This window comes from Sardina pilchardus, chromosome 14, assembly GCF_963854185.1.
Source record: "Sardina pilchardus chromosome 14, fSarPil1.1, whole genome shotgun sequence".
Lineage (NCBI taxonomy): Eukaryota > Metazoa > Chordata > Actinopteri > Clupeiformes > Clupeidae > Sardina > Sardina pilchardus.
The window spans coordinates 30507643-30534399 of NC_085007.1; the positions used below are offsets into that span (position 1 = coordinate 30507643).

The window sequence follows — 26757 nt, forward strand, 5'->3', positions numbered from 1 at the left end:
CTGTACACTAAACCAGCTCCTTAACCACTACACTATCACTGCCCATGTACAAATCAGAGTACATGATCGACATACGGGTGGGATAGGACCGGGTCAGAGTGGCTGGAATTAGCACGTTGTGCTGGTGCCGAAAAGCTGATGGGTCTGTACCGGCAGTTAAAAAAGGTTACTAAGACCGACACATTTTACACCCCGCATCTGGAAGATTGCATAGACCACATTGGCTGGCCCCAGTTTGTTACAAAGTCAGACCTCCAGAAAGGGTATTTGCTAGTGCCACTCACCCCTGGGCTCAGGAAGTCTCTACATTTGTAACTCCCTCTGGTCTGTACATGTGTACAAAATGCACCAGCCACCTTTCAGAGAGCTATAAATCATATCACAGTTGGGTAACATGATGTTGTGGTGATGTACATAGGCGTTACATATCAATAATTGTATTAGCCCTATGTGTAATGGAAATGGCTGACGTACAGTAAACCAATACAAGTGTTAGACTATTTAACCATAAGCAATGAGCCAACGGTGAACCTGCGCACAAAACAACTTAGATTGGAAAAACTTAGATTGGTGCAGCTACTTTCCTTCAAACAAAAATGTTTTAAAGACAGCAATAACTGGTACTTACCTGCCCAATGTATTTCTATCCTTTCATTTTTTGTTTTGTTTTGTTTTATTGACTGTGTCGAACTGCCTGTGGCTGACTGCTAGGTTTGGCAGGCTTAACTTTACATTTCACAACATCACACAACACAAGTCACACCTCAAGTCTACCACTGTTGAGCCTTCAGGAGGTGTTGTTGAGTTGACAGTAATTCAATTAAACGCCTATGAAGGAAGGTGCCTGTTTGAGAACCCCAGTAAAATGCTCGTCAAGACTGTTCTGTTGGTGATGTTTTTGTTAGTGATATGTGATCTGTTAGTGATTTTGAAAGTAAATAGGCTTGGTTGTTGATTGGCCATTGTGTGAAATATTGTTGTATAGTATGTGTTGTGTAAATGTGGCAGGGAAGGTAATGGGTATATAGGACCTAGGGGAGGAACAGTGTCTATATAGAGGGGTGGGGATCTAATTGGGTCTCCCTCTTCCTGAGCTCTGAGAGCAGCAGGCCTGCTTTTATTTGCTGTTGAGTTGGTAGGTTTCTCAAACTATATGTAAATGTATGTGTAATGTCGGGAACATATGAGACAGAATTGTGCTAGTTTGGGACAACTATTTTATTGACAGAAAATATTCATGAAATAATGGTTATGTAATTTGTCAGAACCATGGTTGGTTCTCCTCCTGTTATATTAACATGCTGTTTAAAAAAAAAAAAAAAAAAAAAAAAAAAAACATAGATTGCAGTCACTTGCATGTGTCCAGGGAAGAGAACGATCCTACCCTCTAACAAAAGATAAATTTGCCATTACAAATTGTACAAATCCAAATTATTATCTGTGAAATGTTTTATTGTATAGTCATAGGCCTTTGTCTCTTTTAATCTCACCAGAGAAGGAGCCAACCACTGTTTTCCCCAACTTTCTTGGTTAATCAGGAAGATTGTTAGTGTGCATGGGCCATTTTGTTTTATTTCTTTAAGTACAAAAAAGGGGGGATCTGATGGTAGGTTAGTTCTCATGTGTGTTTGCTCTGTCACCTTGGCCTGCTGTGGTCCTTAAAGTGTGTTACTGTTTTCTGTTTGCCTCCACTATCTCCCTGGCATAGTACAAACCCATTCTCCTTAGCTATTTTATTTAGTTTATTTTCATTGTCTGCCATACTACCATGTGTATTAATAAAATCTTTTTTTTTTGATAGAACAGCCTCTATTGCCATTCTGATCTAGCCCATTTACACCTGTTCACATATTCTAAATGAAAGAATACCACTTGAAATTAGGGATGCACCGTTTTTTTTTGTATTCGGCTGAATTTTCAGCTTTCTAATGCGGGATTCAGATTCTGACAAACTTTATTTAATCAACGGAACTGAATCATATGCACCCTACTGTAATGACATGACAAGTGATTATGGGAAGTTGTTTACATTTGTGCAACCTTGCGAAGGTTTCATGTCATGCCATGCTTTCATGTCCCACACTTATTTCAGGATGACTGCAAACATAAACCTAGCAAGATCTGTGGCTCTGCATTGCATCTTCACAGACTAATACTCTTATGTGAATAGCTTGCTGTTTGCTGTTGAATCAACTTGTCAGTGGTTTATTAGTTTAGTTAAGTCACATACTTATAATAATAAATCACTGGGTGCTTAAAAACAAGCTAGAAGTGATGGGGTTAAATTTCTTCTTTGCCTATATTCTCTTCTCAAAATAAGTACATTCTCTTTCTTTCAAATGCTAATGGGAATGTTGTGCCTGTAGATAAATATAGAGTGACAGCTTTGTCTATCACATAAGTGGCCTCTGTTTCTGCTTGCCTTCAGTGTTGGATAGTAGGGTGGGGAATGAACCACAAACGATAAGCAATATGTTATTATGCATGCCATGCCTTAGTTAACTCAGCGGCAGAGTTAGAGGGTAGGGGAGAGATAAGAGAGCAAACCCAAAGAAGAACCAACATAGCGCATTGTATGCATGTTATTATAAAATATTGTAATAAATGTGGGTTTTTAAGACCTTGCAGAAAACTGCTGTAAATATCGGAGCCTGCAAATGATCACAAAACCCACAGCATGCAGGGGGAAAAAATAACTCTTTATTAATTATTTGCCATTGAGATAGTTACTTGCTTTATAGGACTAGAGGATTGCAGGGGTATCAAGCAACACCAGAAAAAAACACGGGCTTCATTAAACTGCAGTCACACACAAGTTAATATAAAGCAGACACCAACATCCTCTAACCATGAGCCACAGAAGACCACCTCATCAAAGTGCACTAAGCACTGCAGCCCACAACCATAATGAGAAACCTAAGGAATACACTATGCAGCTACTACACTAACTCCCATTGCTTGCCCCACATCAATACACTCACACATTCAGGCGTAATAATCCAGTCACTAACCAAGTTGTCTGCTGCAGCTCAACCTTGTTGTTGTTGGAAGTTAGTCAACGGGGACTGTTTTCAGGTGCTGCATATCATTGTGCTGCTGTGCCCATGGTAATTCCTTGATTATTACGCTGGAATGAGTATAGTTCCATGCAATACACATCATGTCAGCTAGTGCAATACACATCATGACAAAAAAAGCATGAGCAAAAGCACTAGCTAGCACTTGCATCACTTCACCAATGGGAAGGGTAACCTACCCCCTACCCGTGATGGCACCAACACACAATTGGCCATGTGCCTCTTATGAAATTTATGATCAAGTGAGATGTATTGTTAGCATTCATTGTTATTCATTGGATGGTTAACAATGTTTGGCACATCTGGAGTTGACTTCGTTCACTTTATCTCAGAATATAAAATTAAAGAAAGGTGTCCCTGGATCCAGTAGAGCCTCCAAAAGTGGTCACTTACCTGATACCTGCTTGGTTGTGCTCCATGCTTGGGACTTTCTGTATCTCCAAACAACAACCATCCACAACATCTCAACAACCATAATCAATTACACACTCTCATTTTCCCTGCACTTAACAATGTCTACAAATGGCTGTGCTTGTAATCCTTTCAATCAGTGTTACTGTCTAAAACCGAGAGGACCGATTCTCTTATCTGTGTGTCTGTTCTAACCATGCAGCAACCAGAGTGAGTCATCTCAGACAAAACGTCAGTGATTACTAATGATTGCGCTCGCTCTCATTCTTTCTTAATGTTCACAATTTGTTAGTCAAGCACCTTCTACATCATATTGCTTTGTTGATTATTGTATGGAAGCCCAATAGATAAGGGTGTCAGAGACAGATCCTAAGGAAAGTCTATAAAGGAAATTTGGACAGTCAATATAAAAAGACCAGGAGCAAATTAAGCTAACTTGCACCACCTGCTGGATTCTGAGTCAAATGGCTGCATTGGCTCAGTCAGACATCGCTTTTGAATTTCACCACAATCAATAAGTCTTGGGCTTGCCACAGACATTGCATGTGGTCTGTGTTTGGCAAATAATTGTCAGCTTTCTCTGTAATATTGTCCAACATAAATACTGTGAGTTGGCAGTACAGACTCATCTATCCTTAGTCCTGAGACAAACTCCAGAAGTGAGAGGATGTTGGGTGGCTAAGCATTGGACTACACTCTATGGGGCATATTCACTATTCACTCTCTAATATTAACCATTAAGGGAGATATATGTTTTGCACATACAACAAATGTCATTCCTTATCTACCCCCCCCCCCCCTCCCCCCCATGCACTTCAAAGAGAAATTCTTACAGATTGTTCAGAATGTGGTGGATCGTATTATTTTTGATTAAGAAAAGAGCTGTTAACATCCAACATTAGCAAAATAATAATATAGACTAATATAGAATGCCTATTAAGGTGACATTGTACATGCTACTACCATTACTATTACTAATGATAACAAACCATGCTAAAAATGAAATTGAAACGGCAGATTTCGATAAAAGCATCTGTCAAGCGAGTAAACATAATTGAGGTGAATGTATTAAATAAACAGTACTTTTCTGTGGATGATTGAGAAATATACAATGTGGCCAGACAAAAAATACTGAATAGTTCCTGCCCACTAGGGTGCAGTAGAATCCAAGATGGCTCCTCATATAAATAATTTGCTTTGCTTTATTTGTTTTTGAGCTGAAAGTGTGGTGGAATTTCAAGTAACACTTAGCTATATCTACTTAAAGATCTACTCATGTAATCATGTCAATTAAACTGGTCTATGCCATAAATCCTGTAATATCCTGCCACAATGTACCTGTAAAAACATCTAAATGGTCAAATGGCTCATCAGAAGGGAGAGATAGTATGTTCCGTAGTTTTTCTTTTTACAGTTGCTAAAAACTAATGCAAACTAATGTTGTTTATTTCCCCTGTAGATACTAGGACTTTAAAGTAACACCTAAAGGCAATGATGTAATCCAAACTCAAATGGTTCCAAATACATGTCATATCTACTTTACGATAGATAAATGGACACATTATACCGCATGCACATGTGTAGCAGTGGCGGACAGTTTGTGTTCAATCAAATGATTAATGTGTTCCTTACTACAGGCCATGGCTAAAGAGTTTCAGATGGACAAAATAATTCCTTTGTGTAATACCCACCATGAGTACCTGATAAGGTGAGCCACTGAGCCCTGACACCATACAGAAGTCAAAAGACATGTAAGAAGACCTCTTTTGTTTTACAGCTTTATTCCAACCGTTTCATACAAACCTTTATAAACGTCAGACTGTACACACCCACCCTAGTTCCCAAACAAGATCTGAATAGACTACGTACTGTAAAAGATGTCATCAAAAGGCGCCTCTTTGAGGGCATATTTTGTAGTAGCTGAGTTACATCATCTTCATGCTCCAAGACAACACAGGGTGTTTTCCCACTCACATATAGTCAAGGATTTTACAACAGTTAAAAAAGAGAGATGGATGGTGCAGAGGCTGGTCAGTACAAACAGCTCGAGTCATGCAGCTTCGCGTCTCACCCAGACGCAGGGCTGGAAATGAATGTAAAGGCCAGATGAGAGCGAGGGAGAGAGAGGGAGGGCAGGAGAACGCGGGATTCATAGGATAGGACAGAGGGAGGGGACCGAATACTTGTGGACACAAAAGGCAGTTTAAGGCTGGGCACATCTCATGGAGCAACACTTTCCTCCGTTTTCAGTGCAGTCCTTTGAGATAATCTTTTCCACAAGGAAAGAATGGATGAGAATATGAATCCAAACATCAGCAATGTCCAAGCAAAATAGCCGAGTAGCAAAGATGGCGATTAATGTCAGTAACCAAACAATTTGGTATCAATGCATGGGGAGAAGGGCTATATAGTCAACAGCTCACACTCTGCTCATTAGTATCTGTATTCATTTTAATTATTAAATATAATGATAGTCTTTGTAGTAATATACTTAATCAGAGATAAAGAGGAATAGTTTTGATTATGAATTGAATGCAAATAACTCAGACACATGTGTGAACTGCCAGCTACTGCACCCTGTTAGAGGTATGAATGCAGGATGACTGCAGGATTGTCAGGTCAGTCTTCCTCCTGTCCAGCGTTGTCCTCGTGTTCCTCGCCACTGTCCTCGTAGCTGTAGCTGCTCACCGCTGCAGGGTTTGAAATGGCGCCAGCGTTATTACTTTTGTCAACGTCTCTGTGTTGCTGGATTGCCTCTGCTTTTGCTGAGAAAAATCATTAAGGAGACACGGGGAAAAAATCAAACATAGTCGATAGTTCTAATGGTAACAATACATTTTATATTTTGGGTAACTTTATGTAAACACATATGTTAAGATTAATTAAATGTATCACATTGAAAGAGAATTCAGTGTCATTGATACTGTATACTTTATTTAATACATTATAATGTTTTTTTAATGCTAAAAAGTGTGATTTGTTTCTTTAAACAAAATGAGCATATTTAAACAAAACATTTTGAATTAAAAAGGTTTGTTAGTGTTACCGTAGCTCTAACATTAATTATTGCTGGTGGGAAACGTGTAAAACATGAGACAACATTTGCTAAGACAACCATGAGACAAAGTGACATAACTCCAAATGCAAGCTTGATGCATGGTAGACCATCCTTACCTTCATCTCTTGCTAAGGCTATTTTTTCCTCTTCACTCTTATCATTAGTGGCAATTCTTTGCCGAGCACTTTCAAAAACAGACTGCAGTACAATAGAGTCCTGGTAGATCTAAAAGAAAGGGAGACAGAGACAGTGTTACATAACTATCTTTCCCGGCTGATTTACTGAACGCAGACGCTAAGGCATGATGAGCACAGTGCTGTATGCTCACCTGCGATCCCTCCAGGTTGAATGTCTGAGCATTATGGCACATCAGTGCAATGTCCTTCTCCAGATCAGCAACACTTCTGTACTTGTGGTTGCGCACACGTTCCTGCATGAATGGTAGACAATTAGAGCTGCTTTGACATGAGGTTTAGGAAGGACATTCATACAATACGCATACCAACTTTGAGCAAAGAAATTACTTAATATTTTACCTATACTTTTACAACCAGAGAACTCCAGAGCTCCAAAAATCTCAACAATTTAAGACCTCACTGAATGAAAAAGATGTACAAAATGTAATGGAAGCTTGCTCAATCCTCCCCAATACCAGTCACCCCAACGACATACTGTATGTCAAACAGAAGCATATTTCATAGTACCGTTTGATTACATGCTGAGGTGTGTCCCTATTCATGGGTTTAATTCACAGACTAAAAGACATGGACAGAGCCACCCCATTGACTTCAATAGAGACAAGTGACGTCAATTTGAACCCCATTTCCTGTCGGTTGTCTTCGGTTCTGCGCATCCTCAGTCCAGGCGAGTGAGAAACATGTGATGCTAAAGCTGTCATTGGTAAGTCTGGCAGAGGGGATTTCACCATTATTTTGAATGTATACAACTTTCGTGCCACTCCCCCACTACCACTGAGCACCCTTACATTGAGTTGGTGCTTGTTAGTGACTGTGCACAAACCGTGATTAACTGTCAGATCTGCCAATGATGATACAGGCCTGTGCTTATTGGACCACAAGAACCGGGAGCAGTGGATTTTTGCTAAACAAATAACAGGCTCTAGGTGGAGGTAGAAACGTGTTCTTTTTTCTAAAACTGATTTATGTTGTTCTGTCGGAGCACACTGTCAGTTTCAGTGAATATGATGAAAAACATCTTGCCAACGGCAGCTTTAAGAAATGGATTGATACACAGTAATACTGCCTTCATGCCGGCAGTAAAATCTGAGGACCTGATTTCAAAAATCCCGACCTCCGAAAAAGGGATGCTTATGAGATCAGCCCAGAAAGCAAATACAGGAAATGCATAAATAAGTTATTAGAACTGCTTACTATGGTTGAGCAAGAAGGAAAATGTCTTGGGCGAGTGTTTCTATCTGTAGTGTTAATTTAGTGATAAATTACCTTGCTTTTTTGTAATGAGCATGAGATTCGCTTCTTGTGTTGTTGCAAAGGAGGCTGCCGTGGTTGGATATGATGATAGTGATGGTTACCTCTGGAAACAAGAGTTCTGCACCAGTCTCCATAAAATCCGACCTGACTTTGCTTTCAAGCTCTCTCTGTCGGAGGTTGAAATTTCCGAATTTCCGAATATCCGATGTGGCATGAAGGCGCTCGAAGTTCTCTGGTAACCTTGTGAAGAATTGATAACGTGCATAGTGCTCTGACTTGGAATTTCTTGTTCAGAGAATGCAGTTACTTCTCTCCTGTGCAACGCAAAGTCGCAAGCTCATTAAATCATCTTAGTATTGTTTTTGGAAAAACGTTTATTACTCAGCCGTTAAGTCAGTTGCAAGGTTATGACGCCAGTCACACAATGTTGTATTTCTCAAAAAAACATAAAAGGTTCATATAACAGCTTAAACGCTTCAGATAGAATGTTATTTGATGTCAAAGTGATGGCAAAATGAACGCGGGTCAATGGAATGCTAACACCAAGTGGTCAACTTCTAGTCTGTTCATAAGGGGTATGCTTTTCAAACATTCACATACCCCCTTGGTTTCATGAGGTCCCTTCCCACAGATGTATAAAATCAAGCACTTAGTCTATGACGGCAGAATGCATGGTGCTTGATTGTATACAAAGGACCTGATGAAACCCATGAATAGGATCTCCCTCTATGAGCGTGTTTACATGCACACAACTGATTATTATTAGGTTTTTGCAGTAATTACAGTACAGTGCATGAAAATGGTTTTTCCTCTGCTTCTTCTTCAACTTATTAGTATTCCGCTGACCATTTTTCTGTGTGCAATTCAGCATGAACTGTTTAACCTAGAAACTTAATTCAAACTTTGTAATGTAGGTCTTCTAATGGAAAGAGTTATTTATCAATGTTTGTTTTAACTATTCCATAGCCCATTCCAACTGTCAGCTGTCATCACCTATGACTCCCGCCAACTGTTTCCTCTTCCCACAACTTTTTCAAAATAAATCCTCACTACACTAATTAGCAATTAAATTACTTCTCTATTTAAACTATCCAACTATTTAACTGTTCCAGCTGTCATCAACTATGACTCCCACCACTTTTTTTCTCTATCTGACCACCATCATTGTGCTTGGATTATATTTTAATGAGTATGTAAGAATATTTAATTCAGCAGCCATTTTTTTGATGATATGCACTGGTAATCCCCTGGAATTGCATTTCTAGTCCGGTTATTAGTGCTCATGTAAACGGAATAGCTCGATATTCATTATCGGTTTACTGCCGTTGTCGGTTTATGAAAAAATCATAAACAACACATCTAGGTTTCGTCAATATTCTGATTTCTTCGATGTATACACCTTAAATGGATTATTCCAACTACCCGATCATTGCCAGTAATCGTTTTTGTAGTGTGCTTGTAAACACGCTCCATGATTTGGTGATGCAGTGTCACTGGGACGACAGTAGACAGCTCTCTCTCTCTCTCTCTCTCTCTCTCTCTCTCTCTCTCTCTCTCTCTCTCTCTCTCTCTTGCGTCACAAAGCAAGCAGATTGGTTTGATGAGATGCCTTACTCATACATTGCTGCTACAGAACCAGGGTTACGTCAATGGCCTGAAGTTCTATTCCAAGCATTAATTACAGTCTATCACTCATGTGGTTGTGTGCAAATCCACCAGAGTGCAATCTCCTCTCCCTTTTACAACTTCTCCCTCATTGACACCTGAGGTACTGAAGAGTGGGAGTCAGAGATAGGAGGCATCTCATACCCTTGCCTCCTCACTCCGACATCCAAATGAAGACAGGGGTATCTGTTAACTTAGTAAAACAGGCTAGTAGCCTGATGTGCCTCCTTACTGGAAATCAACAGGATGCATGTTCTAACTCAGTTGGCTTTATCTTACATAGAGCAGTGTCTTTGACTCAGCAAAAGTGTGGCATATACTGTAGTTCCACAATATTGGATTATGTAAAGACTTGAGGCTATGTCATACCTTCCATGCTGCAGATATCTGGTGACTTTTAAATTAATGCATCATCCCTCTACTCGACTCTAGCTAAGAAGATGTATGCTGTGGAAGATATGTGGTGTAATTAAGGGGCTTCTGAATGGCCATTTGGTGTGGTGTGCCACCTATGTAGGGCTGGTGGGATTAACACAAAGATAATGATGCCAGCCAGTCGTACTGGTACAATGAATCAGAGTCTAAGGTACAGTATAGACTGGGTAGTGCAGACCATAGTGAGACACCAAAATAACTACTGGAAAACGAACACAGTGGAACATCAGTGGAACATACGGCTCCCTTGCAAGAACACAATTACACGTCAAGTACGCGTCATAACTTACTGAGAAAAGCAAATGATTGTACTGCTGCCAGGCTTAACCAGTATTTCCAACCAACCGAGTAATCAATGTATCAGGTGTTGGTTGGACTCTATGAATAAGCCATCTCAGGATAAGATTGGGGAAATTCTTTCTCTCTCCTCCCTCTCTCTCTTTAGCTCATACTACAGTATCTTTTTTCTAGCAAAAGTACAATAAGATGTTTAGGCATACTCCAAAATTATCACCAAGTTCACACTATTTCAGTGCATTTGCACATGTTACTGGAAATTTGAATGGCCGATGAATGGCAGCCATTGGAAATTGATTACTTTGGCCGAGCCATCCAGAGTGCTCATCAGCACATTTGGGACACAGATGGTTAGGAATCCAACAAAAACAACATAATTCACTTCGTTCAGCAACAGCATTGATGAAAGAACACATAAAGAGATTTGTCAGTGGGTTACACATGGAATCCACCACCCCCCATCTTAATGCTACAAGCTTCATCATTTCACTGAGAAAACACAGAGGTACTGTAAGCCTAAACAAGGAAGAGTAAAATAGGGCAGTGGGGGTTGCAGTCATGCTTCTGACTCTCTGTATAGTAGAGGTAAACTGTCACTGCACTTGTTAACGCACTACCACAACTGACAATATGATTGGCATGATGTACTTATATAGACAGAGTCTATGGTTGTAACAAATTGTATTCGACAATGAAATTATATGTAATTTAAATGTCATTCAAATAAATATAATTGATAAATAGTAGTTCTATTTCGTTTCTACTGACCGCCAGAGGCGGTGCTTTCAGCACCTGGATGTCCATCACGTATACGTGTAGGTCGAGTGTTTGTACCAACAAAGTCACCTGTGACCGGGGTGACGTATGGCACTACGCCATGCACTTAAGGTGCTTTCACCCCGGAAGTGACCTCTTGCCATCTTCTCGTATGGAAGTAGGTTTGTTCGAGTCGCATGCATCAATCGCTTGGAGTCTTGAAACCCTTATGGGTTGGAGCTGCGGTTTCGCCCTCTTAAGACTGTGATTGACGTACATTTCATGAAGGTAAGTGCACAATTTCTAATTTATTCACGTGTCCACGAGTGGTTTCGCTCTATGTCATTGTGAGAATTGGCTTCGCGTTAGTTGGCCTTGGATATCGGTGGCCTCGCCGAAGTTCCAAGCGGCCTTTCAACCAGGCTAGCCTAGCCTGCATTTGGCTAACGTTTAGCCCGACATTTGTTATCGTTTTTCTTCTGAGCTTTGAATGACACTAGGTGTCTTGTATTTTGTGTTGATTAAATAGTACGACTGTGGGTAGCGATTACTCGCTTTCTTCCCTTCAAGTCAGATTTGTTTCCTTAAGAAACGGCTTTAGTTAGCTGCTTGCTGAACTTTTAGTCGGCATTATAATTTGGGCTCGCAAGGAGTGTATTTCGCCCTGTGCGCAGCTGAACTGAACTGAGTGGCCGTCGCCACAAAGTTACCTTTTGTGTTGAATAAATATATTATATTATCAACAGTTGATCGCGATTACTCGCTTTTCATTTGTCATAAGGGCTTTTGTATCCCTTCATAGACAGTGTTTGTCAGCTGTTTGCTACAATTTCAGTTCGTGTTTTCCTCGCCTGTGACTGAGAGTTTGGGCTCGCAATGAGTGCATCTCGCTCTGTGCGCAGCTGAATTGGGCTCAGTGGCCGTTGTCACAAGTTAGCTCGCATTATATTAGATTGGATTGTCAACTGTGAATAGCGATTACTCGCTTTTATTCTTTAAGACGGCTTTTGTGTATCTCTTGTAGCTATTTGCTAAAATCTCAATTGGTGTTTCCTCGCCTGTCACTGAGATCATTTGGGCTCGCAAAGGAGTGTATCTCGCTCTGCGCGCAGCGGAACTGGGCTGAGTGCCCGTTGTCTGAATGTTTAGCCCTCCTTTATTGAATAGCGGCATGTTTTTGGTGTGCTCTGAGTGCTCGGCCTCCCTTGAGCCTGATGACGGTCATGACCGTTGCCCCCGTTGCCTTGGTTTAGACCATCTAAGACAGGGATTAACAGAGAGGGCTTGTGTAAACTGCTGCTGCTTAAGTTTTACTGCCCGCGCTGCCAGACTGGCCCAGCTAGAGGAGGCTCAAGGGTCTCAATTGGCCTGTGCACAGGGGGATCCTGGCCGTTCCCCTAGACTGCAGAGACGCAGAAAAGCAAGCACTCTAGAGCAGCAGTCTAGTAGTGCTCCGAAGCGCACCAAGCCAGACCCCTTGGCCCAAAAAGTAGACTTTTTAGCGTCAGAAGTTGCGCAGATAAAGGCACTACTGGAGGGTTTTAAGCGCCCTGATATGCAGCCAGCTAGCGGTACCGCTACAGCTAAGGCTGCAACACGTGACCAATCGCCCCCTGTATTGTCCCCTGCTGTAACTGTCTCTGAAGATGATGTACTGTCCATCAGGGCCTCAGAGAGTCTCAGGACGGTAGATGAGTGGGCTGGGGATCAGGCAGAGCTGTTATCTCACGGCTCTGACTCCAACTCCCTAGAAGTTTGCAGCTCACTGGGTAGTGCTGGTGCTGGTCAGGCTCTGGGGGTAAGGCCAGCATTACAGTTGGCATTAACACGTCTGGGAGTGGATGTGCCACCAACAGAGGCAGACGTGCAGAGTGTGTTTTTCAGACAGGCCCCTACTCCAACTGCACTTTGTGTCCCACCTTCAGCTCCCTTTATGGAAGAGCTACAAAGGTGTTGGGCGGACCCAAGGCGTTTTTCCCATCACCCCAGTGATTGTAGAACGCTAGCCAACATGCAGGGTGCATCCGGTTGTGGGCTTGACAAGATGCCCACTATAGAGCCTTCATTGGCAGGCTTGATCCTCTCGCCTGATGAGGCGTTGAGACCAGAGGTGCGCTGCCCCTTGCCACAATGTCGCCTGACGGACGACTTAATCGGGAAAAGTTACGATGCGGCGGCACGGATGGCCCGCGTGGGAAATTCTATGTCCCACCTTGTGTTAGCCCTTTCCCAGACCCTCCAGTCCTCTGGAGCTGACCCATCAGCGCAAGCCCTCAGTGAAGCCTCGCTGCGGGCATTTGCCTATATGTCCAGGGAGCTTGGTCGGGTAATGTCTTCCCTTACCCTCGCACGACGTCAGGTGTGGCTCGCCCAGTCTCCACTGGCAGAGCCCAGCAGGAAGGTCCTCCGCTCTCTGCCGGTTGTGCCGGGACAACTGTTCGGACCTGCCGCGCAGCAGGCCCTGGAACGCAGTATGCGGGCGAGACAGGTCAGGCAACAGTTTGCTAGCCTACACCACACACCTGTCCAGCGGCAAAGACCCTATCCAGGGACCGACAGGGCCCAAGACAGACCACGGCCTGTACCACAGTCAAGGCCACCTCCACCAGGGGGGTTTCGCCGGCCTGTCACTAGACAGACCACGCGCCCGGCACAGCAAGACGCAACATATAGCCGCCGCCCCTCCAGGAGCCGGAGGGGCCGAGCAGGCAGGCAGTGACAGTTTCGTCCCGGCGGTCGGCCGCTTCACCAGCCAACAACTGTTGAGCTGGGAGGAGCTAACATCAGACCCCTGGATGCTGGACACCATATCAAATGGCTACAGCATTCAGTTCAATCGCCGACCGCCAAGGTTCACAGGGGTCAAAATGACAACAGTAAGGGACGAGACCAAAGCACTGGCCTTACGTCAGGAGGTCAAAGCCCTTTTAGGCAAAGGAGCAATAGAGCCCGTAGAGCCATGTTCACAGAACAGTGGCTTCTACTCCACGTATTTTATAATCCCAAAAAAAGGGGGTGGACTTCGCCCCATTCTGGACCTCAGGTTTTTAAACAAATACCTCAAGACTCTGAAATTTCATATGTTGCGCACAACAGATGTTCTCCAGGCCATCGGGAAAGATGTCTGGTTCACAAAGATAGACCTCAAGGATGCCTATTTTCATGTACCAATCACACCACATCACCAGCAGTTTCTACGCTTTGCATTCGAGGGAAGGGCCTACCAATTCAGAGTCCTCCCCTTCGAAATATCTCTGGCCCCCCGGATTTTCACCAGATTCGTGGCAGCAGCACTGGCACCACTACAGAAAGAAGGTATGCTCATCCTTTCATACCTGGACGATTGGTTGGTAGTGTCTCGAACAGAGGCAGACTCGTTCAGAGACCTAGCTCTGTTGCTATCTCACACGGCCAAGTTAGGCCTCAGGGTAAACCGCGAGAAGAGCACCCTGACACCCTGTCAGCGTATAGTGTTCATTGGTCTCCAGCTAGATTCTCGGGACGGAAAGGCAACCCCATCTCCGCAGAGGGTGAACGACATCCTCGGTCGGGTAGAACAGTTCAGGAGAGGCAGGCGGCGAACTTTCAGTTCCTTCCAGGTGTTGCTGGGCACCCTCACAGCAGCTGCTGCTGTAGTCCCCTTAGGCCTCCTTTCTTTGAGACCTCTCCAGATTTGGATAAACAGGCTGGGTTTGGACCCAGGGAACGACAGGCAAAAATTAATAAGAATCACTGCCAGGTGCATTCAGTGCATGCGGCTGTGGTAGAACCGGATGTTTTTGACTCAGGGAGTACCCCTTGGAGTCATACCCTTCCGCAGGGAGGTCGTAACAACCAACGCTTCCCTGACAGGTTGGGGCGCTGTTTGGCAGTGCAGGGCTGTTCACGGCCTGTGGGACCCCCAACAGCAGCGCCTACACATAAATGTGTTAGAACTTCAGGCGGTTCTCTTTGCCCTCAAGCACTTCTTTCCAGTGCTGTCAGGGAAACATGTGCTCATAAGAACCGACAACACCGCCGTGGTTTACCTCATAAACCATCAGGGGAGTACGAGGTCTCAGTCTTCCCTGAGACTAGTTCGCCAGTTGCTGTCCTGGGCCTACCCCCGCTTGCTGAGCCTGAAGGCAATGCACATAGCGGGCATCAAGAGCACTGCAGCGGACTTCTTGTCCCGACAGAGTCCTCCTCCTGGGGAGTGGAGGCTGCACCCAGAGGTGGTGCAGGAAATTTGGCAGCGTTATGGCAGGGCAGAGGTGGATCTCTTCACCTCCCAAGACTCTACACACTGCCCCCTATGGTTTGCTCTGGAAGAGACAACGAGCCCCTTAGGCCAGGATGCGCTGGCACACGAGTGGCCCCCGCAGCTTTTGTATGCATTTCCCCCACTTCCACTACTTCCAGCCGTTCTCCACAGGATCTCGCAGGAGGGCCACATGGTACTACTGATAGCCCCCAGATGGCCCGGGAGGCTATGGTTTCCAGTATTGCACAGACTGCTGGTGAAACGCCCTTGGCGTCTCCCGATTCGTGCAGACCTCCTCTCACAACTAGGGGGACAAATCTGGCACCCGAATCCTGCACATCTACAGCTGTGGGTATGGCCTCTGAAGGGCCCGAGCCTCTGCTAGGCGCTTGCGACCCAGCAGTCGTTCATACCATCAGTAATTCACGGGCGGCTTCCACTAACGCGCTTTATGCGAACAGATGGAAGCTCTTCATGGAATGGTGCCAGGCCCATGGGGAGGAACCTACCAGTTGCCCAGTACCTGTAATCCTAAGATTCTTGCAGTCCCGTTTTGATGATGGCCTTGCAGCAGCCACCATCCGGGTTTATGCTGCGGCAATATCTGCCGGACACAACAAGGTGGGCTCCCACACACTGGTGACTCGTTTCCTGAAGGGGACACAGCGACTGAGGCCCCCACAGCGGAGCCAAACACCCTCCTGGGACTTACCATTGGTGTTAGAGGTGCTGTGCCAGCATCCATTCGAACCTATGGCGAACATGGAGGTTAAATGGTTAGGACTGAAGACTGCCTTTTTGTTGGCCATGGCTTCAGCAAAGAGAGTAGGAGAGTTACACGCTCTGTCGATCGGCCGGGAGTGCCTCCAGTGGGCCCCGGGAGATACGGGGGTCACTTTGTGGCCTAACCCCTCTTTCTTGCCGAAGACTTTCTCTTCTTCGTTCATCAATCAACCCCTCCGTCTAGCCGCATTTGATCCTCCAGCTGGGGAGGATGAACAGCGGAGAAATGCAGCCTTGCTGTGTCCAGTCCGGGCTCTAAAGGCCTATATTCAGGCAACCGCTGGATTCCGGCAGTCGGACTCACTTTTTGTCTGCCATTCTGGGCCGAGACGGGGCCAGGCCTTGTCGAAACAGCGACTGTCCAGGTGGATTGTGGAGGTAGTCTGTAAGGCCTATGGCAGCAGGGGCCTACCGATTCCCGCCTCTATCCGTGGTCACTCAACCCGGAGCGTGGCAACGTCGTGGGCAGCCCTAAGGGGGGTGCCACTGTCTGACATCTGTGCGGCGGCATCATGGGCATCATCTTGCACATTTGCTAGATTCTACAGGGTGAACGTGGCTACTAGTAACCTGTTAGTCACCGCCACTCTCTTGGGCCATTAGGTGATCTGAAGGGTGAGTTCTCCCCCTCGTGACCTTGTTGGTAGATGTCATCCAGGTGCTGAAAGCACCGCCTCTGGCGGTCAGTAGAAACGAAATAGAACGAAGGTTATGCATATAACCACGGTTCTATGAGTTTCGGATGACCGCCAGAGCTTGGCAGTCACTCGGAGGAGGGACGAGAAGATTGTCAAGAGGTCACTTCCGGGGTGAAAGCACCTTAAGTGCATGGCGTAGTGCCATACGTCACCCCGGTCACAGGTGACTTTGTTGGTACAAACACTCGACCTACACGTATACGTGATGGACATCCAGGTGCTGAAAGCACCGCCTCTGGCGGTCATCCGAAACTCATAGAACCGTGGTTATATGCATAACCTTCGATTTTTTGTTTTCATAATACTCTCATAAATGTCTCCCAACACCCCTAATTTCTTTCTATACAGAGGACCAGCTAAACAGCCTAAAGGCTGCACAGAAAGGGTTCTTTATATAGGCTATTACATGTTGGATTATTTGGATATTTGGTTTGAGCACAAAAAAAACTGCCATTGTGGGCAGTTCAGGTTCCATAAATGAGACAAAAACAAATGATAAAGACCTGTATCTCTCAAGCGCTCCTGATACCTGAGGGAGATACCTGGCCTGTCAGGACTGTAAATGTGGCTATCAATCATACCAAGCCAAGACTAGCTTGTCTGAGTGGAGAGGGATGTACTCCAAATTAACACACAAACTGTACACTTTCCATCACAAACTCCTTTTTCCGTGTCGGATTGGATGTTAGCTCTGCCCACAAAATGATTACCAAAAAGTGCCAAGATGTACTGTAATTCTATTGTTCTGTAGTGCTGACTGGCAAGCCGTAACGGCAAAGTCTGTTTTAGGGCAAACAATTCTGTTAAACTTTCAAGTGTTTGTTGTATAGGGCTTATGTAGCTGACTCAGAGACCACTGTCCAAAACACATAGTACAGTATATTGTTAAAGTGATATCATATGCAATTATACAAAATAAACAAATCCCTGTAAGAGCAACACTTTTCCACATTGTTTCCAGTAGTTTGTCAATATCAGTTGGAATGGGCAGATTTCATTGCCAGATTATAGTTGCAGTTCTTTAGATCATGGAAGACTGCTGAACCATTTCCAGATAGCAGATAAACACTAGTTGACTCGAGTAATGACTGCCTGGACACACTGGATATGTGCTCTTGTAGGCCAGCAGTTTGGGGTTGATTTAAGCAATAGATCAAGGGAGCCGTATAGGTTCCACTGATTTTAGAACAGCTAAGGGACGTTGTTAGGCACAACACAGCGGACGTTATAGCTTTTCTAAAATCAGTGGAACCTACGGACTCAAGTGGCTTATTGCTTTTCTAAAATGGTTACTATCTGGCAAGATTTCATAAGATAAAGGCACAGCAAAGAGAAGTTTAACAATTTATTCAAAGATAAGCATTCTTCCACCAAGAAATATATTTCCTCATCTGAATGGTTGCATGAGCAATGTCAAGACGCAGCTACTCTAACTTTTGTATGAAGTTGTGGTAGCCCGGAACTGTCTGTTGTAGAAATTTGGTTTTACACTAGAAGGGTTATACTTAAGTAGACAGTATATCACCATATAACAGTAGGACACAATGTGGAAGAAGACAAGGAAATGTGATTTTTAACTCAATCAAAAGCATATCTGTAATGTCTTACTCTTATCCTCCTGAAGTCCACAGGTTTGCGGATGAGTTCGTAGTATTCAGGCACCTCTTTTCTGGAGGGCAGCTGCACAAAACCCTTGCTGATCTGTCTTCCTAACCTGGAAGAAGCCATTTAATAAAAGCTGTTAGGGAATGATGATCCAGGTTATGTGCTTTAAGACATGTATTCACTCCTCTTGGTACAGTATCTCCCAATTAAAGAACTCTTGATTTAGTTAAATGTTTTCTGATGTTTTTCTCATCTATTCAACTGTGGAAGAAAAGTTTAGTTGTTCAACATTGCCATCATTGTTGGATGGATGGATGGATGGATGTTGGTTAGGAGGTGCCCCACACCTTAGTATGTTTTCAGAATGTAACCAAATCTGGCCCCAGCTGTGGCGCAACTGGCTTGGGTACCTGCACCGTACATCGGCAACCCGGGTTCGGTTCCCGCCCCGTGGTCCTTTCCGGATCCCTCCCCTGCTCTCTCTCCCATTCACTTCCTGTCGATTCTCCACTGTCTCTATCATTAAAGGCATAAAAAGCCCAAAAATATACTTAAAAAAGAATGTAACTAAATCAATGGATCAATCAGGCCCTCGTGAAGATATACTTGTACAGTATGTAACAGAATACCCAACGTGGAGGCTAACATGGAATGATACCATGCAGTATGATTTGCTCTTACAATAAATAAAAAAGCAAGCCTTTAGCCTATTTGTTTAATAAATGGTCTATACTGTTTGTCTTAAATTATAGTACTATAGTAATACGTCTGAACGCCGCATGCGGTCTTTCCACAACACCCACGCCTCACTAACAGGAAAAGTACACTCAATTCAACTGAAGAACCATGCTTGTATCTCCCTTCTTCCCTTCTTCTCACAAGGTCTTAAGAAAATGGTGTTCAAGCAAGTTTTTGACTCCTATCTGAGAGTAAACTATTAGACCATAAGGACCCTGGTTTTAAGAGTGTTTATTCTACTGTTCTTCTATCTATGATTGAAGCATTGAAAGCAGCTAAAGCATCAATTTTTGATACACTGAACCATGACAATATCCTTCTCTATATTATTAGGGCTAGGGATTTTTGGGAAAACGCTAAATTGGCTTGCATCCTACCTCAAAGGACGTTCCTTCAGTGTGTCTTGGCAAGGACAGGTATCAAGCTCACAACCTCAACACAGGTGTACCTCAAGGATCAGCACTTGGGCCCTTTCTGTTCCCCATTTGCACTACTTCCTGAGGTGAGGTCATTTGCTCCCACAGATTTGCATATCGTTTTCATGCAGATGATGATGATGAATTTTACCTGTCTTTCTCACCTTATGACTGACTACTTTTTCTGCATGCCTCAGGGATATTTCTGTCTGGATGAAAGATTGACACCTTCAGTTCACTCTCTGTCCCAGATAGCAAATCATTTTGGCTTTCCTTTGGCATACATGTGGCCTCTTTGGGCTTTGTTTGGCACAGGAAAAGGCCACTCAAAGGTTTTTGGGCAACCTGTGGCTTAATTATGATCTGCCTTAATTCTGGCCAAGTTATGGATTACGTCTGGTTAGCCAGCCGACAAGGTGATGAGCGGGACCGCATCTCATGACTTGCGCGTGCGTTCTTTGGGCGACCTATGGCTTAATTATGATTTGCCATAATAAATAAAGGGCGCCATGTAATTCTGGCTAAGTTATGGATTACGTCTGGTTAACCAGCCGACAATGTGATGAGCGGGACCGCATCTCATGATTCATGGGTGAGCTTTGGCTGTATCATGGCTTGCCAAAAGAATGCACAGAGACCGGGAATTTTGAACATTTGAATTGCCCAGAGAAGAGCCTCCATCAGTTTGCCGTTGTGATAACTGAAGGTATGTAGCCTACATTTATTCTCTTTATCAAAAAAGATGTTGTTCTTGTGTATAATAACGTTACGCCTTGTGTTTAATGTAGCCTAAAAAGACGTGTTAGATTTGAAGTAATAAGCGAGTTAGCGTACCGGTTGGAAATATGCAGACAAAAAAAATATAGCCTTTGCGTATTGCAGAAAGCTCTCACCTTTAAACCTACGAATCTGTTGGCCCAACTTGTTGCTAACTGAGGATCTTGCTCTCCTGGCAGTACATTAATCTCTTCAGGAGACTGTAATTGAGAGCTAGTGGCATAACTGTAACTTCACAACATAACGTAATCAGTCACGTAGGCCTAAAGGAAGTTAGATAGCTGCTAATTGGAGAAACGCATTTCCCCATGCAGTAGGCCTTGTTCCTTTGTAAAAAATAATGTCCAATTGTACATTTCAGAATATTAGGCCTAATTTCTCTGGATGTGACAGAACTCTGTTTGGATGTTTTAGGAAAAGGCTATGGCTGTCCTATGCATGGTGCTAGGAGGGTGTAAATAGATAGATGGATGGCTAGCTGGGCAAATACATAGCCTACATGATGACATACCTACATATGTTGAGGATTCAGAACTGCCTTTTTATATTAAATGATGCTTTTGTATTTTTCAGCTCTTCTGCGTGACCTGTTGGTGAACCAACAAATCCTGTTGGACCAGCAGAGGAGCATGTGATACAAATAATTCAAGACCTACACTAATCCATCAAGATGTCCCCCACCTCCAGGCATATTGCCTATTTTCCCCTGGGTGACACACAGGTTCTGGAGGCCTTGGAGGGTGACGTGGCAACCCAGCGGGACCTTCGTCAGGAATTGGTGAGCTGCTTTGATTTCTCTAAGAGTGGGTAATGCTGAATGAATGGTAAAAATATTATGGTAATACAACCGGACCGGTTATTTTCTTTTGTAAGTCATCACTATAGGATTGGCAGGGGGAGCCGATGTCAAAGATTTCTTTTTTTTTGAGAAACTGCATCTGAAGGCAGTAGTGATGGGTAAGCATTTAACTGTTCATCACTGTTTATTACAAGCATCCTGTTCTAGGCTCTGATAACTCTTTTCCAAAAGCTCCTGCACCTATATGCGGATTCTGTCAGACAATTATTCTTAGTAGAATTTAACAGAACTGAACTTCCAGAAAACTTCCTGAAATGTTTCTTGGAGACACAGACACACAGCCCCACACTATGAGTTCTATTGGAACTTGCATCGTGAAAAATTGCTGTTTAAACCCAGTTATATCTGTTAAAATCACTGACACACACTTTCTTTGTGTATGTCTTCAATTTCAGATGCAGTGAGGCGCAATCCAACCTGCTCGGCTGCTACAGATTTACAGATCGGCTACAAAGGCTACGAAGAGATGGTTTTACTGGGCGCGATGTGAGGAAAAAACGTCAGCCGGCTCCCAACCAGGAGCTGCAAACTGAATGAATACCAATAAAAACAAAAAGTCACTTTAAAATACATTGTCACATTTGTTATGCATAATCCACATAGAACATAATTTAACATTTTAAAAAAAAAAGTAATGAATTAATAAATAAATTAATAAATAGCTATACTTTGGGTCAGTTATGGCATCACTGTGGGTCAGTTATGGCATCTTTTTGGCAAGGTTTTGGGATTTTGGCCACTCTTTGGGATACTTCTGGCTACATTTTGGTATTCCACAATAGGTTTTGGCTGGGCTTTGGCCTGCTTTTGTTTTTCTTTTGGCATGCCTAACTTGGGCCAAATTTGGGCCGTACATCATTCCAAAGCTTTGCCAAAATGGCATGCCAATTTTGGCCCAAATTTGGGCCATAATGATTTTGCTATCTGGGGTCCAGCTGAGCTTCTGATATTCCCAATGAATAAAGCTTTTCCCCAACCAATCCAGCTATGCTCATCTTCATGGAGCCCTGCTAAAATGGCATGGGACTTGGATGTCAAAACTGCTGACAGAATGAATTTCTTTTAGCACGTCTCCCCGTATCTTAATTCCATGATCCACCTCAATATCCCTCCCACCCTTTGCCTTCCTCTGATGAGCATCTATGTTGGCCATCCATCAACATTAAGCGGTCACAGTCAAGACTGTTCTGTGATTCTTCGTTGGCTAAATTATTTAAATAATGCTATTCACTCTGCCAATAGTTCGAGATCTTTGAAAAGCATCGCAAGGCTCCCAGCTAAGCACCTTTTAAAGGAGAAATCCTTTTTTCATATCTCTGATTTTCGAGGTCACAAGTACTGTCGGTATGAAATCCCCAAAAAACAATTGGTTTCACCTAGCTTGAGTTAGAGCTTTCATGCTCATGGGGGGGAGGGGGAGGGGGGGGGGGGATTCAAAGATATTATTGGTGGAATATGAAAATATTTTACTCACGTGTCCTTGTAGTTGATGACCATGTCCACAATGGTGTTCATCTGTTTGGTAAGTTCTGGGGGATTTGGGGGGAGTTTCTCTGCTGGTGGTCGCCCCCGGCGCTTTTTCACTTTCTCAGTCCCTTCCTGTCCGGTCTCAGAGTCTTTGTTGCCTTGGTGATCACCTTTGCGCTTCTTCAGGCTGGTTTCCTCCTCCATGGCCTCAGAAACCCCGTTCTCCACAGCCTGAGTTGGAGGCATCCAATACCCATGTTGTGGGGAAGAACAGAGGAAAAACTCACACATCTGAACATCTGTTTTCAATTAGATTTGCACACAGATGGAATGTTGGTACTGTGTACCAAATAATTTGGGATTCAAGGATAATTTAGAGTGTTTGATGAATATTAGACATGTGCTTATTTGAATACTGTTTTAGATAGCAGAAAGACATACAGCACTGGAGCTATGTGGAATTCTGTACTCTTCGAGTTGTGTTGAACACATCCACATGCTACTCTTTCATCAACTGCCATTGTATTTAGTGTAGTACTACATGTGGTACAAACTGGTATTACAAGACTGGTATTGCAATGTTGGTTTGCATTCAGTGGATATCTGGACAAAACAGAGCATCAAGCATTTCATGTCAAAACAGTACGTCAAAACAGTTGTTTCTTCACATTCTGTTGATATATCTAGGTCATTTTTGGATGTTTAAAATGAAAGAAGACTTCACAAAGCACCTTTAAAGTTGTGAGAAAGTGGACTAATGTTATTATTAATGTCAGTTTACAAAGAAGCCATTTCAACACATAGTTTTGCAGTCTTTGTCCTCACAATCTTGGATATGGTATGGTAAAAATGTACCCATGAAATGAGATAGAAATTGTCCATATCTATTCAAAGAAAGGGTCCAGAGTGTTTGGAGTTAAGAAAAATATGTGTTGAAGGGGCGAGGAGGACTACACACTGCAGAAGGCTATTTGTGCTGCTACGCGTGGGTTGTCACTCAGCTCACTTTTACATGTATACTAGTTTTTAAAGATGAAATCATGAAATAGCCACTATGGTTATTTTATGTAGCAAATGAGGTGTGCCTTGGATTCTTTTTTCTCTTGTCCTTATCGTTGCATCTATTGATTCACTTTTAATCTGCTTTGTTGAATTCTTTCACAAAAGGAACAGAACTACTGTATAATCAAACTGTCTTCGGGACAGTGTAACTCTTGATTGGTTGTCATATTGTCTCAAATAGTCATTTGCACTCCAAATTGACATGTAGCATACAGTATCTACATTTATTCATTCAACAGAGGCTGGAACTAAAGTGTCAAGTCATGAGAACTCTAGCTATGCAGTGCAATAACATGAAAGTAAGCAAATAGTACAACATGAATATCACAGAGATACCCTAAAGATGATGGTAAAGAGGTGCATGGAAGTGCATGTCCAAGTTAGGCATGATAGGGTTGTTAGAGTAGTTAGAGGCTAAATTTAATGAGTACTGTAAGTCATTAGCATATTATATCACTATTATATATTATGTCTGCTAAATAACCATAACCAAATAACCATAACCATATCACCAAACTATATGACTTTATGCAGTATGCTGGTGTATAGCAATGCACAGTTTTCACGCCAGTATGTCAGTGTCTCAGTATATGGCTTATGGTTACTATGAGGTAGGCTATGGGTTATATTTTGATTTGGCCAAAATCATCCTCAACACTGAGTGAAGAAATCATGCATGATGATGAAGTCATTCACTTTGATTGAAACAATTGACAACACTTTCTCTTGCAAGGGAGACGATTGTAGCTAGGAGAGGTTTGACAGAGATATTGATTAAGTCACTGAACCATCTCTCTCTCTTTCTCTCTCTCTCTCTCTCTAACTCTTCAGCCAGTCAGCCCTCTCACAAGATCACTTGCTTTCAGATAAACACAAGACCATGCCATCCACCAACATATCAGTACAAACACTATCAGCTTTCTTTTTTTCGCATCCGGCGCACTGTGAGTGTGAGTGAGTAAGTGCGATTGTGTCTGTGCTGCTGCAGTGGCTACTGTGTCTATCACACAAAGGCAATTAAAGCAAAGTGATGTGCTCTCAGTAGCTCGGCTTTTGGCAGCTCCCGGATACAGGGAGCAGAAAATTATGAATTCACCATAAAGTCACCGCTTGTAGCGGGGGGGAGAGTATCTCTGTCTGAATCAGACGCATATGACGAGAGACAATGGCATGGATGTCCTTATTGTGTTTAGCAAGAAAAACCCTTAGAAATAGCACTCTGATAAATGCATATTGTCAGAGCCCTGCAAAAAGTACAAAGAGGTCCAACATGAACAGACATCTGCACACACACACACACACACACACACACACAGACACACACACACAGACAGGCAAATTAAATACCCACGCTCTTGCACACATGTGCAGACACATCCCCAGGGGATCATGTACAAGAAGGCCAAGTAGTCGGAGGGGAAAACATTAATGGCATTTCATTAGCATTGCGAGCTGCACATGCAGAGAACGGGAAAAGAAAGGAAGAGAGAAAATAGCCCAGTGGCAGAGTGATCAGCATTCACTGTAAAGGAAAGCGGCGGATCTTGCATGTTAGCGGTCAGCATAAGAGAAGGCTTTTTTAAAAACACAGAGCTGGCACTCCTTCGCCAAGGAAAACAGAGGAAACGGCATAATCCTAAAAGACAGGAAAACGACCTGACATGGGTGAGTGAGTGGGAATGTGTGCATGTGGGTGTACATGTCTTCTAGCCTGGCTAAAGAACCTCCACCACAAGCGAGTAGTCTGGGAAATCATTCCCCTCGTCTCCTTGAGTTCACACCTACACAGACTCACACTCACGCTCTCACACACGCTCCCACACAGTCATATTGTCTGCCTCTCTCACTCTCACTCTCTCTCTCGCTCTCTCTCTCTCTCTCTGACACACACACACACACACACACACACACACACACTCGCACACACTCCCTCACTCCCTCTCTCTGTCTCTCGCTGTCTGTGCCTGTGTGATGTAGCCTGACTTAATCGCCTACACCAGAAGAGAAAAGAGGGAAGAGTGTTATTTACCTGGCTGTGGTGTGCAGGCTGGATATCAGCTGGAGGGGAAAGAATTAGCAAGCCAGCATAGCAGCGTGCAGCAAGCCTCTTCATCAGCTGATCACTCAAAACGCACCACCGGAGAGGGGGGCGAAAAGCGCCGGCTTTTCATACACAAATCAATTGGCGTTGGGGAAGATGAGAGAGAGAGAGAGAGAGAGAGAGAGGGAGAGAGGGAGAGAGAGAGAGAATGGAATGGCGGGCTGCGGTACTGGGGCTTTTTCTCATTCTTACTGCTGGAGAGGGCCTTAAACTTTCGCTTTAATAGCCAATGTCGCAATCACATTTTTTTGAAGGCTGCATTTTTTCCTCCCTGATCCCCTGTTAAAGATACCCGATCATGGTATTGTCTTGGGTGCTTGGAAACTGCTATGTTCTTCATCCTCTTATGGAAACTGCTCTACTTTTTACACTACATGACAGCATGGGTGCTCATGTTTCTGTGTCTTGTGTGTGTGCATGTGAATATGTATTATTATTATTATAGCTATTAAAGCAAACTGTCCTTTGCAGATTTATCATTGATTATTAACAGCTGACCTCTTTCTTTGACATGTTTTTGCACAGGCTCACATTTTCCAGAGCTCTGACAACCCAAGACACTTCTTGCCAATAAACTCTGTTTCAGGACCAGTGAAGAAGACTAGCTTTATTTCCCAGTGAATGTTTCTACATTTGTGCCACTGTGCTCAGTCTATCTGATGAATGTGAAGGGTGACTTGCATGAGCGTTGTGCTTACTCACATTTCTGTTTTCAGCTTTGTGTGAGTAAACATAAAACTGAGGTATACATTTAACTCAGAAATAAGTCCTATATATATATATATATTTTTTTTTAATTCCTTATATCAAAGATTTACATAGGCTATGTCCAGCCACAATGTGTGATGCGTCATAAAG

At 43.4% G+C, this 26757-nt stretch overlaps 1 protein-coding gene across 1 annotated transcript; it reads right to left on the reverse strand.

Moving 5' to 3' along the window:
- Window positions 1-5310: 5310 nt before the first annotated feature.
- LOC134101216 (probable global transcription activator SNF2L2) lies at window positions 5311-26060 on the reverse strand. The gene is made up of 6 exons (XM_062554812.1): window positions 25828-26060; window positions 22744-22967; window positions 18483-18588; window positions 6875-6976; window positions 6663-6771; window positions 5311-6253 (listed from the first exon to the last, which is right to left on the reverse strand). Exons 1-6 carry the CDS (start codon window positions 25909-25911, stop codon window positions 6108-6110), a joined length of 771 nt encoding a protein of 256 aa, XP_062410796.1. The 5' UTR covers window positions 25912-26060; the 3' UTR covers window positions 5311-6107.
- Between the last annotated feature and the right edge of the window lie 697 nt (window positions 26061-26757).